The sequence below is a fragment of the Pseudopodoces humilis genome, chromosome 3, assembly GCF_049639895.1.
Source record: "Pseudopodoces humilis isolate 2021_Gansu_Grassland_sample_001 chromosome 3, ASM4963989v1, whole genome shotgun sequence".
Lineage (NCBI taxonomy): Eukaryota > Metazoa > Chordata > Aves > Passeriformes > Paridae > Pseudopodoces > Pseudopodoces humilis.
Window position 1 is genome coordinate 55,944,648 of NC_142202.1, and position 14,166 is coordinate 55,958,813.

Sequence of the window (14,166 nt, forward strand, 5' to 3'; positions counted from 1 at the left end):
CCTATCCAGCATCATAGAGGATGGAAGGGCAACATGAGGGCTGCCTTTGTCAGTTCCTTGGCTGCAGGTTAACAAAGTTGAATTAAGAATATAGGCTATAGCCATGTAAAAAAGATGCAGAGATCTACATGAAACTACCCAGTAATCTGGGCAGTTGCCTTTTTAAGAATGGTGTTTTGCTTTACATGCATTTTAGACTGAATTGAGTGACTCCTCCACTCGCTCCAAAAAAGGTACCCAATATCAAGTCTCAGTGATTCTGTTTTCTCAACTTCAGAAAACTCACAAATGTTTGAGAAGCAACAACCAAAAAAATAGCCAGACTGAAAAATCAGCTCTTCGAAGACCTTCAAGACAGAGGCCTTCAAAATCACTAATTCACTTTTCCTAAATGTCTGCAATAAAGAAGAGACTTTCAGATTCAGCTAGCACACAGTAATTTAAGAGTGTTAAACTCATTATAGAACATGAGCCCACTGGGCATGGGGCTTCAGGGCGGTCTTGGAAATATGGATTCATTTACAATCTTGGACAAGACAAACAGTTTATTCAGCCTAACAAAACAGGACTGGGAGGGAAAAGCAGTCTATAAATGTATCTAGGAATACATGTCCCTGAGAATAGTAAAGGTACTCCTACAATGGGGAGATTAGAATGGTAAGAAATGTTTGAAAATATGTGTATGAATTTAGGCTGCCAGTAAAAAGAAGGTTCCCAACAAGTACAGCTGCTAGATCTGTGCAGCATCAGAATTAGGGGACAATCAATACAGCTGTGCTCCTAAGGGAGTTTGCTGAGTTAATGAATGAATTTGCATAATGTGAGGTCCTCTGACAGCAAGAGACAGCTATTTCTTCTCGAAGCAAGAGTCTTAAACCTACAGGAAACAAACAGCCCTACATAAACTAAGTTTAACATCAGGTACTTTTTTGAAGATATCGTCTTCACCTGCTCTACCTCAACATTTACCAGTTTCTTCTTCCTTACTACAATCTCAAGCCCAGAGCTCCAACACCAACTTTGGAACTCCAAGTACAATGCACTTCTGTGGAAGGAATCATCAGATGAGACTGAAACTATTGACACCAAATCTTGAATTTTTCGGACTTTATTTTTAACCAAGACTCAGTCTTTCTGCATAAATTATATATCCTTAGCCTTTTCATGAGGAGTCTTCCTAGAATGCAGTAGTTTGCTTTCTATACTCCCTAATAAGAGAAAATTGCTTGCTTAAACCAGTGTGCAGATGTTCTGTCTGTGATTATAGGAAGAGGGACTGTCTGAAAAACAAAGATTAAGAACTGTGTTAGAATAGAAACAAATGGTGGTAAGACATCTGTCAAACATACTTGTGACCACTTTCTGTGAAAAGCAATTCAATAGTGCATAAAGCAAGCAAACAAGTAGGAGCCTCCCAGGCTCCATATAAATGAATTCTTCTCTATCAAAAAGCTGATGTGTAAAAACTTGACACCTCCCAGTCAACAGCTTTGCTATTCTATAAGCTACTGACAAAAGTTGCCGCTCTGAGTACACTTCCTAAGTAGAAAGGTCTTCATAGATATATCTCATCTAACAGAAGACAGTGACTGTTTTTAGACTTTCTTCTGCTTTCCTACCATTCCAAAAATAAGATATGTGTTGGATAAATTCTGACTAGAAAACTATTAAATAACTGCATCTACATACTAAAAGCTTTTATATCCCGTGTTTAGAAATAAATTAGGCTACTAGATGCTGTGGTCTCATTGAAACGTTCAGAGCAGTTCTAGAAAAGGGTACAGAAAATTGATCTTATGCACCTTTCTCATGTACATTCTTCTAAGCATATTATCTATGCAAAAATTGATCTAATACTAAATAATCTGCTCAATGGGGAAGAACAAGATCATTTTACTCTTTTTTTCATCTCATTATGGAAACAACCCCATTTTTTCTCAAATATATGCTCTACTGAAAATATTGTTCTTACCATGACAATGTTGATATTTAGATATGTATCTCTTTTTAATGTATCATTATGATTTATGTAATTTTCAGTTTAATTTTGAATAGTCAATCATATTTTTATTTACAAATGTTGATTAATTTAGTTTTTGAAAATATTTATCTTCACCAGGAAAAATTACTTTTTTTCCCCTCCCTAAGTTGCCTGCATGTATGTGTGTGCAAAACTGAAATAAAACCTTTCTTGTTTGTTTACATCAGAAGAAGAATATGCATCAAATTATTCTTTGGACTTTTTAAAGATTGGTGCAAAAGATGGGTGCTTAGTTTCCTACTTCCAGCTCTAAACCAATTTAGCAAGCTGGCAAGCAGTTTATCTGTGACTGCTTCAGGTCAGAAAAGAGAAAAGCTGAAAATACTGTAGTTGCCTGAGCCAGAGCAAGCCCCGGGAGGAAACGCGTTCTGTTTGACGTATCCAAGGAGAGGTCAGTCTTCTCTGCCAGCCACACAACAAATGGGAAGTCTCCAGTGGTAAGTCAGGGACTGTTTGTGAGCAGGACAGGCTGCTCCTGCAAATCTGGTTGTGCCAGGATCTCTTCAACACTCCTCTCCATCAACAAGGCTGGCAGTTCCTAGATTGCTGCACCCTAAACTGAAATCCTGCTCTAATTCCTCTTCTCAAAAGTGAAGGGATATATTCATACACCAACGTTGCAAGGCAACGGTGAGATTAATAAAGTGTGGGAAAGCCTGTGGTAAGTAGGAGGAGGGAGAGGGAAAATTAGGCAAAATAAAAGAGGTAGTGGAAAGCATAAGTAATATCACTAAAGGCAGTTTGCAGCCTTTTCTATCTCCCTGCCCCAAATATCTTGTAAGCAAATAAATTATTCCTGTATGAATACATCTCTTTCCAAAAGGTCCTTCTTTGGGGAGAATTCAATATGCCTATATAAAAAATTATAACTATGCTGTGGATCAGAGATACCCATTTAAATAGTTTTCAACAAAAATGTTTTTCTCAGACTTTCAGGTGGAACAAACACTCATAGCCCCTCAAATCCATTTAAAATATCAGAGGAGCTGTTAGCGGTTTATTTGTTTTTAATGTGCTTTACTAGCTGTAATCTTAAACTGTTTTGTCAACTTTTGTAATTCTCATGGTGTTATGCACAATTCTGACTGTTCTTGAATGGATGATGAATGCACAGATGCACACAAGCATGTAAATCCTCTCTATGGATTTAGGACCAAAAAAAGATCCTCTTCTAGTGCTGGTGAAGATGCACTTAAAGGTGAATCTCCACCTTTCTTTAAAAGCTCCAAAGGGAAGCTTTAAAAAGCAAACACCATTCTATAAAACAAAAACTAATTAGTTCTATCCTGGAACACCACAGGTATTCCTACCGTGTGTTAGAAGTGAAATTCTTAAGACACGTGAGATTTTCCATTAATATGTACCCTCATAACCCATCAGAGTTTTATTCCTTCCTCCCCAGAGGTTGCATTCTCCCTGTCAGTGGTGCTCTTCTAAATCTCCAAGGTATTTTTTTTCCATCCAAGCAGGTCTCCTGACACTCCCTTTGTGGCTGACTTATTCATTATCCTAATAATGCAGTGTTTTGATTCCACTCTTAAGACATTTTGCAGATGGGATTTAAGATTGGTGGGATGTATCAAATCATGGAAAGGATGAAAACTTGTGTCATTCAGTGAAATGTTACAATTTCTCTTCAATTTTGTCATTTAACCTTACCATGACCACTTGCCCCTGGGCTTGAGGTGAACAATGTTACTTCTTTCTCAATTAACTCCTCTCACTGAATTAATTGGGTTTTAAATCCTCTCTGGAAAGTCAAAAGGTTGCTATAGCAAGTTGGAAGCCATCCTTTAATGCAAATACCAAGCCAAAGATGTTACTCTGTAAGTTAGTGCCTCTCCTGTCAGTGCTCAGTTTTGCTACAATGTACACAAAATTCAGCATGCTTTTTAGACTGTCACTATTTGCTAACTCTCAGGGGAAGCTACCATGGTATTATGTATATATATATATATATATGATTTCCTAATAAGCTTCTCTGTTTTCTTCTCTATCTTCATGTAACAGGGAAAATACAGGTTCCAAATTCTGCAGTTTTCTATGGGGAACAAAGTATCAGGAATATCAGGAAGATAGTACATTAGACATGAAAGACAAGTTCTTCCATCAGATGCCTTATTGGTAAGCTGGAAATAAAAAAAAATAATTGAAAGAAAAATTTAGGAAAAAAAATATTTCTGGAATTTTGTAGTCAAAAGTTTTACTACTCCAATTTTTGATACTTTAAATTGAGTGAATGACATACATTTAAAAATAATTCAGTGTAGAAAGACCATATGCAGCTTTGCTTCTGGTTGGTTTTTTCACTTATATTTTAATGATTACAGCTCACAGAAATACTAACAGAGTTCAAACTACACTGAGGAAAATTTCTAAGAAAGTATTATAGCATCAGTCTGTTAGTATCTTTCAAGTATTTACAAAGACGTTTTTGCTTTCAGATGTACATAACATGATAGGAATTGGGGGTGGAAAACCACGTTTCAAGAGAAGACTTCAAAATTATGTCTTTTGTGAAAATATAACTTTTGTGAACCACTCATTGGCTTAGGCTAAAATAGATTCTGTCAAGGCTAGATAGAAATAGCAATATTAGCACCTGATCTGTGAAAGCTGGTTTTCTTTTGACATGCAGTTGCCAATATTCAAAAAAAAAAAAAAAAATTGCAAATCAGAGGGCTACATATTTATGAGAACTAGTCTCCATAAATCTCAGATTTTATCATGTTAGAAGTTTCTTTCTAAATGAGAACAGTAAACTTGTAAGTGAAACTTGCAAATCAGTTTTATCACTGTCTATGTGTGCATATGTATGATTTATAAATATATTTGAAATTCCAAATTGAGTTTGTAAGTAGGTCTGATAAGTTTTTCTACTTTCTACATCAGTGCTGTGAATCAAACAGCTGCAAATTTTCAGTTTCATGGTCATCTACAACTATAAGCTAAATAAAAGGGGTCTGGATGATTATTTACTTGTCTTTCTAAAATAATATAGCATAAATCACTTAAAAATATTATCTTCCCCTATTACTATAGTACAGGCAGCACTTATCGGGACTTCTGCTGTTCCAGGTAACTGTTGCACTGATTCAAACCAGTAATAGCTTGCCATGATAATAAAATTATTTATTGTCTGCATAATCTGTAAATTACATTCATTCTGAAAAAATAGTAAACTGTCTTCAGGTCTATTTTATATATAAGCAATAGTTTCATCATCAAAGCTACAGACAATTAAATGTAGAATAACTGATGACTTTAGGCATCAAACAAGCCAAAAGATTGCATTCTTTTAGTGCTTTGCCAGCTCCAGAGCATCTGAAATACAGCTGAAAATAAAGAAGATATTTCTGGTCTTAATATAATTTATACATTGTGAAATATTAAAAATGTGAACCAGAAGTAAAGATACTGCTGGAGGTCAAAACATTTTTTAATTCTTATTCATTTTTTCTAGTTGCTTGGTAAACTGCTAGAAAAGCATTCCCTTTTGCATGGCAATAACTTTCAGAGATCTTTGCAAAGCAGTTTTACACACTTTGGACATTCTTCTCCTCATGTTGTTACATGTTCTTTATGAGGCTATCTGGAAATGTTTCCTCGTTATTACACGTTTGTCTAAAGTTGTAACAAACCTAAAATAAGCCAATTAATTAGTCATGATGGGCTCTTTTCAGCTGCACACTCATTTTCAAATGAATTTATTGAAGTAAAGGATTTACAGCATATGGACTCACAGACTTCTCATGAGTTAAACTGGCATCCATATGTACAGCTTTCAGTAGAGAACTCTAGAGTAATATTTACAATGTAAATATCAACTTTTATTACGTAAGAAACAAATATATCACAACTTTCACTTCACAACATATTTGTTCTGGTTTGATGACTAAAGTCATCTCTTTGAAATACTATGTGGAACTCAAAAATAGCTTGTTCTTGTCACAGACTTTACCAGGTGTCCTTCAGAGGTCCTGAAAAGCAAAGGAGAGATGTGCTTTAGAAGTCAGTTTTGCAAGAAGTTGCATCATGAGGTGTATGAGGGCAGACAGCAGGCAATGAGTAACACTTGATATAAAACAATTGCTGCTCTTGGGGCTGGCAAGCTGAGATGTGGCTGCTCACAGGAGTTTGGTGGGCATTACAGTCAGACAAGACCACAGGATGAGAAAAGAAAGGTTGAGGGACTAGAGGAAAATGTTACTGCACATTAGCCTACAGCACAGAGCTGCTCACTTTGGAAAAAAAACTAAACTGTATCCTTGAAATGGATACACAAATTCAGGTTGCTCATTCCACACTACATTAGCAACTGGGCACTGCAATAAAATGACAAGTAACAGTCAATACTGATTCACCACCAGGCAGACCTGTCTCATCAGTAAAGTCAATAAAAACAGAAAGGACTGAAAATGTTTTCAGGAAGACATCTGTGACCTGCTGCACCACAACTCTTTCTCCCTTAGTTAATACCAGAACTCTGAGAAGGTGCAAAATCCAAGAGCGGATATTTTTTTTTTTTGCATTAATCTTCCACGGAAAGAATATTTCTTTCCAGTATCATGTTTCTTACAAATTATTTAAGTGCTCAATGCATAAGCAGTTTATGTTGTTTCTAACCTTTAGGAACTTTAGAGGAAGGGCCACATTTGTGGAAAGGAAAAGAACACTTTCTCATTTTATTTCAGTTGAAAGGAAACAACATCTATTTTGGGGCAGGGGGATGGGTGGTTGGGGATGATACAAGAAAAGACATACTTTATGTCTTTTAAAGACATATCCAAATTTTATCTTCAAGAATAGCCTTTTAATTTTTTTTTCTTACTTTTTGAGACATAGCTGAATGCTAAAAACTATTCTATCATCAATTTCATAATACACTTTCAACAATACCAAGCCAAATTGTCTTCTACCTTACCTTTTCAATGTTATGCTCCTGCAAGTGTTGATGTAGAAGGGTTTACTCTTCAGTAAACCAAAGAAAAAATAATTGTAAATGACTAATAAAAATAGTAGTAGCTAAATAGAAAAGAGTAACTGCAAGATTTGCACTTCAAGTACTTTCTTAAAGCATAAGGTTCATCTTGCTGATGCTCTTAGCTGTAGGGGCAACTCCTTTCTAATGAAAAAGATGTTAAAAAATCTGCAGCTTTTTTTTTTTTTTAATTAAAAGAAATATCCTCAAGTTTGTTCTCTGAAGAAATAATGATCTTTGTAATTAAAAATGATTCACTTCTGGTTTTATGCTGCAGTGCACACTGGTTGAAACACCCAAGTGAGTTAGGTGCATTATGAAGAGTGCCATTTAATTAGGAATTGTCAATAGCAGCAATTATGGGATAACTTAAAGCTTATTATTGAAATTATTATTTTTTTATTCGGACACAATCTCTGTAGAAACATAAGGCTTTTCATGGAACATGACTCCCTTTCCTAGATTATTCTGATGTTCTGATAGGCCACACTTCATGTACAATTAATCTCATTTTATGGGTCAAGTCAAGTAACAGATAGCAATAGAAAAGACAATCTTGGCATACCAGTGGGAGGTGGCTCAGCAGCTCATCTACAGAATCGTAGTTTTCTGAAAAGGATGGTTCAAGAAGTTCTGCTTCATCTCGAAGTTTGGCAGGATTTAGCTCTTCCTGGCTGTTGAGGATGAGAAACAAGTTTTATTGCTTTCAGAAGAAAAAGCAAAGAAAGCAAAGCCTTCTTCTAACTGTAGCTTTTTCTTGCACTTAGACCAAAGTGTTACAGAACATATGAAATAGCATGTTTAAAGAATAATGAGACCTGATATTTAAAAGCAATTGTTTAAATGGGGTGTTTAAATAAGGAATGCAAGGTCTACAAAAACACATGGTGGCACATCTCACCTATACCGATTAGAACATATCAGGGATTTACAAATTTTCATTTCATGTGTTTACAGAGAGGCAAATTTTAAAGGTATTTTTTATAAAACTGTTGCTCGTGTTCCATAGCTCCATGGGTTTTTTCCCTAAGAAGATTTTTTCTAATAAAAAACAATTTAAGGATCTGTCGGAAGATTTTTAAAATTGCCAGATGCCATCTTCTCTTTATTCTTCTATTCTAATCTGATTGTGGTGTCTGCTCTAGTCAGGGAAAAAATGTTGTCTGTATTTGAAAGCCATGCTATAAACCATGCTATGAAGTCATTAATGTTCAGCGCCTTTTGCTTGTCCTCTCTGTATACAAACATGGATGTAAACTTTTTCTGTCTTAATGCCATAGAAGTAAGGAAAGAATACATATGTGCTTTCCTGTAGTACCTTCTTTTTCCAGTTAAGACTGAGTTTAAGTATTTCTTCACAGCCATCTGCTTTCGAAAGCGGCTGTAGTTGTCAGTGAAGACAGCGTCAGAGTGGCGTTTGACAGGACTGTCCTGGGAGCTGGCAAAAAAATAATTACAAAGGAAAAAATAAGAGACGATATCTGGTTAAAAGAAAATACCACTAAATGAGTGAAATAAGTTTTATTGATATTGATTAGCCTAATAAAATCAAATTTTCATTTCAGCTTTCATTTCCATCTATGACTTTGGATCTTTCTTCTGCTGAAAAGAAGCCATCGCTTCCACTGTTTACTATGTATTTTAATAACAAAGTTCAAATTCCAAAGATTGTTATTCAGCCTTTTGGGACACACCTTCCACTGACTGATTGTTTTCTCTTCTCAGTTTTGCCATGGCCTATGCAATTTGGATACGTAGTCAATGATTTCTAAAGTCCTTGTCCCAGGATTTCTGCAAGATCAAGCGGTTAAGTGTGGATTTCATGACTCTCTCCTGCCTGTTCTCACACCCCAGGTTGCACCTTTCAATAAACAGATTTTATTCTAATTTCTGTCATTTGTGTGAATATATTTCAGTACAATGCCAAGGTACAACCTGGCTTAAGTCACAGTAAGCTCTTAAAGGATCTCATCACTGCTCACATTGAACTCATAGGACCTGGAGTCTGCCCCTGAGGAAAGTTAGTGCAGCATCACATAAGTAGATATAAATGCCTGTTCTAAGGTTTCAGAATACAAAACACAACTTATGAAAGTGAAACCTGGAGGCATTTTCTTTGTGCACAATCTTGGGAAATGTCAGAGTGTTCTATTTTGAATGGTCTATGTTAGTTTACAGCATATGAAAAACTGGAACTGTATGTTCTGGAACAAAGGCAGCATTGACACAAACAAAGGACCTAATTTTTACTCAGCTTTTGAGCATATGAAGTAGACATTCAGTGGTATTGTCACAGTGGCTCACAGTTACTGCTTATGGATTTGAAAACAAGGAAAGTATAGAGTGATCCTACCCAGCACCCTGTGCCCATTAGTTTATGAAGGCATTAATCTGGAAGTTGCATCCAGACCCCTGGTCTATGAATTTGCCTCATTCTTTTTTGAATTCCGCTGCCATACAGATCTCACAAACATCTGTCAATGTGTTTTACAGCAGGAAAAAAACTGTACCTTTACTATACTGTACCTATTTCACTATAAACCAATCGTTTCTTGATTTCATTTTGTATTTCCCTGTATTCCCCTGTAAGTACTGAGTAGTGCTTTGTATTTACTTTTGCCACTCATCCACAAAGCTAGTAAAAACACTACTGAGAAAAAGAATTAGCAATTCAGCATAATAATCATTATAATATTTCCAGTACACATTATCCACGCTTTGTGCAGTGTCTGTTGCTCTACCTCTCACAGCTGTGTCAGGAATAAATAGTAACATATTCATTTACTAATATCACTAAATATTTATACAGGATTTTCAGCTCCCCCATAATTACATAAGCTTCTCTTTCAGTATCTCTAAATCACAAAAAGGAGGCCTTGGATACAGAATGGTAAAAAAATTGCCGATAAAGTCAGCTAGGAAAAAAAAATATACCTAATGTAAGTGTCACCTCACCTAACTCGTTTTCTAATAAGCGAATGCATGTATCTCTTCACAGCAAGTTTAGCCAAAAGATGGCTGTAGACACTGGTGAAAATTCCATCAGCATGCCTTGCATTTCTGAAATGGACAATAAATAAACTCTACAATACAGCCTGGGTTCATATAATTTTGATAACGTTCATTTTGTAAACATACTGCTTTCCTTAATTTAACTATTGTACATCTTAAAGGGAACTAATTTCATAGAATAACTTCCAGATTTTCACAATATACTTTTTACTCCTTCCTGGAAAGTGAATGCACTCATCATTCCAGAATGGCAATACACCCAAAATTTCTGCCGGCATCTCTACTGCTGCCACTATTCAAGCAGCGGCTGTGGGATTTTCTTCCGTAACTGATTCTTCTTTTCTTAATTCTCATTTTGAAAATGTGAATGATTTTTTGGCAGAAATCAAGTAGTCCATCATCTCTTGTATTTATGATAATAAAGGAACTCACCTATCAATAATTCTGGACAGATCAAAATAGAATTTCTCATTTTCAGGTAGTGTGCTCTGCAAAATATCTGATTCTGACTTTAATGACCCACGGGCATGGTCAGGTTCACTGGCTCCATCAAATGGCATTCTGTTTCCCAATCTGTTGGAGAAAGAAACCATGGAAAGTACAGCTAGCCGAGGACATGAGACAGTTATTAGAGTTAACAGTCTGGTTTTGTGTCAAAATACTCATCTAACAACTTTAATTGGTAAGGCATTTTAAAGAAATCTGGATAATTCAAAAATCACTTTCAGGTAGAATCCATGCTTAATTGTAGATTAATTGACATAACAGATTCTTCTCTCAAATTCATATTTTCTTGATAAATGTTGTCACTGTATGCAATTTACTCCAGTGCATAATGCATGACAATCACAGCACAAGTGACAACCATGAAGCTTTTCTTAACAACTGTATATTGTATAAATGATGGATGAAATTAACAGCCTCCTCTACCCAAGCAAAGTGAAAACTGTTCCTGTGACGTACTTACCTCCCAGTTAAGATATAAGATGTGCATTGAAATGCAGAATGAAACAGTTCTTAGGCCTTCTCCAAAGAAAGCAAATACACCAAGAATTTCAAACTAAATAAAAAGTGCAGTCATGTATCTCTAGATGTTTTTATTCTCTTGTTTTAGAAGCTAAAAAATCTTCACATTCAATCTCTTAAAATGTATCATGGCAATTGGTCTGTATAAACTGAGGTACTGATGCATCTATATAACTGATGTTATTTCACATTTTCGGAAACGGCGGTTTCTTATGAAGCGTCATATTTTATCAAGGGCAGCCTAACTGCATAGCAGTGGTTTGGCATCATTCCTTCTGGCTGCTCTGATATTCTGTGGCAGACAAGAGGCTCCCATCACTGTTGGAAACTCCTTTGTGTGATGACATGCAAAAATCACATACTAAAACTAAGATAGACATATGCCCTTGTAATTTTAAAGTCACTATATAGCACTATTTATACATCTGATTCATGTAAGTCTTCTGTCTGGTAAAAAAAAAAAAAAAAAAAGGTGCAAAGTTGCTGTGTAAAATGAAGTCACTCCTTTTGGAAGTCAATCGCTGCGCTTTTTTGCCTGTTTTTCATTGGTCCTCCTACACTTTATGTACCTCTTACCTAATTGCAAACCGTACCGTTCTGCCACCTGATTTAATTTAGCTGGACCACTAACCGCGACTCCAACCATCCCAAGCATGCAGAGGTGCAGAACTCCGCTGTGTCCCCATGGACCCTTTCCCGTCCCAGGGCTCGCCGTGACCCACATCCCGTCCGCCCCCAGCACACATCTCGCTCACCGAGCCCCAGCCCGTGGGGCAGCGATGCTGCAGCCGCCTCGGGAGGTGCAGCCGTGTCCCGGGGGCTTTTACAGGGTGGGTTCGGGGGCAGCGGCGGGACCGCCCGACCGCAGACGCTCGGCGGGGACCCCGCGCCCCGGCCCGGTACCGGGCAAACACCCGACGGGAAGCGCCGCACTGCGGGCTCCTTGGGATGGAGCAGCGGAGGGCTGGCGCTTCTCACAGCCCCTTCAGGCACCGGCCGGGGCTGGGCAGGCCGCTGGGGGCGGAGGGGCTGGCAGCGGGGCGCGGAGCGGGGCTCGGAGCGCGGAGCGGAGCTCGGAGCCTTACCGCGGGACGGGAGGGAAGGCGGCGGCCCGCGGGGGCAGCGCCCGCGCCCGCCAGCAGAGCGCGCTGAGGAGGGCGAGGGCGAGGAGGAGCGGGGAGGCGCCGCGGTGCTCCATGGCCGCCACCTGCGGAGGGAAGAGCGCAGCCGTCACCCTCCGAGCCGGCCCGCCCGCACCCGCCGGGGCACCGGGGCTTCGCCTCGGGCCGCAGAGAGACTGCCCCGACCCCGCTCCCGATCCCGGTCCCCGTCCCGAAAGACGCCGCCTGCCAGCAGGGTGGCGACGGCTGGGGAACTGCCGGCGGTCAGGGACAGCATCCCCGAAGGCGACCCCCGGCCCGGTGCGAGGGACAGCGCTGCTCGGGGCTCAGAGACTCAAGCGGTGACAAGGGAGGGTCCTGCCCCGGCTGCCCTGGGCTTTCAGAACCTCTTCCCGCTCCCCGACGGCCGGGATGTCTTCCCTGCAGGTCCGGGAGGGGAGAAGGGGAGCGAGGGTGCAGGACGGGGACAGCCTTCTTCATCCTCTGGGAAGTTGCCGCTGTGGCGGGGAGAAAGTTACTCACGGAGCCGCGAGTCCGTCGGTGGGTCTGGCTGGGCGGGCGCGGAGCGGAGCGGTGCTGGGCGAGTGCGCCCTGCTCCGCTGCGCGGCTGCCGGGGCGGCGGCAGAGGGTGAGGAGGAGGAGGATGAAGAGGAGGGCTCCGTCTCGCCGCACTCTCTGAGCTGCCCGCCGCGCCACCGCGTTTTATAGCGTTTACACGTTTCTGCTTCCGAGGAGGCAATCACGTTACTGGAGAGACGTCACCCTTCCCAAGGGGACGGTCGCTTTGTTCAGGACAGTCAGAGACTTATATTTAACACATGAGCAGTCGCGTACCTCTTCCCCCTTCCTCTCACCACCCCCTCCCCCCGGCCATTATTTGATTTATGTTAATGACATAGTTTTGGAGGAGCGGAGCCCCGTCGGAGGGGTGATTCCCCCTCGCCAGGCGGGAGAGCAGGCGCCCGTCGGGGTCTGCACGCCACACCGCGCATCCCTGCCCGCACCCGGGAGAGCCGGAGCAAAGGCTGCTGCACTCTCCGGGGCCCTCCACTCCCCACACAGATCCCCGGCCCCGGTGCTTCCCTGAGGAGCCCCTTCCGAGCCGCGGGGCTGCTCCTTTCCCCCGCTCTTCGGCGGTGTTTCTGCGCTAAGCTGGTCCCGCTCCGGCCCTGGCACATGCAAGCCCCTGACGGGGCTCCCCGCCCGAGGTGCGCAGGAAGCACCTCGTTTTGGTCTGGAAAACAAAATTTTCCTGAGGGCTTTAGTGTGATTTTAGCAGCCTTCGGGGTGTTTACTACTCTTCCCTACTCTTCCCTTTGTTTAAACTGCGTGCTTGTTCGTGGCTCATGGATTTACCCATCCAAGCGCCGCTTGGTGCAGCCAAGCACGGCGGGTGCTTGTGAGGGCTCCGCGGATCCCAGCGCCGGCACGGGCGCGCAGGGAGCACGGCTGGAGCGTGTGTGAAACACCCCTGAGCACGAACGGGATCTGCTCTTCCTTCTAAGGTGTCCTGAGCCCAAACCTCGGGGATGCCACAGCAAGGGAGAATCGGACTCAAGGCTTTGATTTTTCTCCTTCGAATTTTCCCTGCCTCAGAGTGATGTGTGGGCAGCAGAGAAAGGACAGGGGAAGTGGGCGTGGGACCCGCGGGCGGGCCGGCAGGACAGCGCTGCTCCGGCAAGCACCTCTTCAGAGTTCGCACCGTCTCTATTCCGTGCGTGCCCTGAAATATTTGCCAAACAAGGGCGGAAGAATTTCAGCTGTAAAGGTCATTATCCTCTTTTTTTCCCTTTTTTTTTCTTAAACTTGGGCTTTTGTGCCTCTAATCCTCCTACTCAGTCAGTAACGATTGTACCAAATCCATACAGCCGAATTCACCATTTCTTCTTACTTCTAATAAGTTTTTCTGTTTCATGTTTCACTAAAGGTTAGGCAGGCTCAGTGCCGAAGATTCTGCGATGCTTAATCACATTTTCTAATTCAGT

The 14,166-nt window shown here is 40.9% G+C and overlaps 1 protein-coding gene across 1 annotated transcript; it reads right to left on the reverse strand.

The window, feature by feature from the left end:
- Positions 1–4,383: 4,383 nt before the first annotated feature.
- VIP (vasoactive intestinal peptide) lies at positions 4,384–12,842 on the reverse strand. Its single transcript, XM_088053150.1, has 6 exons — positions 12,704–12,842; positions 12,146–12,267; positions 10,467–10,607; positions 8,341–8,460; positions 7,588–7,696; positions 4,384–6,021 (listed from the first exon to the last, which is right to left on the reverse strand). Exons 2-6 carry the CDS (start codon positions 12,256–12,258, stop codon positions 6,013–6,015), a joined length of 492 nt encoding a protein of 163 aa, XP_087909276.1. The 5' UTR covers positions 12,259–12,267; positions 12,704–12,842; the 3' UTR covers positions 4,384–6,012.
- Positions 12,843–14,166: the final 1,324 nt, after the last annotated feature.

Bases quoted from the DNA above. Each gene is read 5' to 3' on its own strand.
- VIP (XM_088053150.1), bottom strand. From the start codon at position 12,258: ATGGAGCACCGCGGCGCCTCCCCGCTCCTCCTCGCCCTCGCCCTCCTC. The intron at 10,608-12,145 runs GTAAGGCTCCGA...TTTCTCCAACAG, and splicing joins GCCTTCCCTCCCGTCCCGCG to ATTGGGAAACAGAATGCCAT. The intron at 8,461-10,466 runs GTGAGTTCCTTT...TTTTTTTGCCAG, and splicing joins CTGTCCAGAATTATTGATAG to CTCCCAGGACAGTCCTGTCA.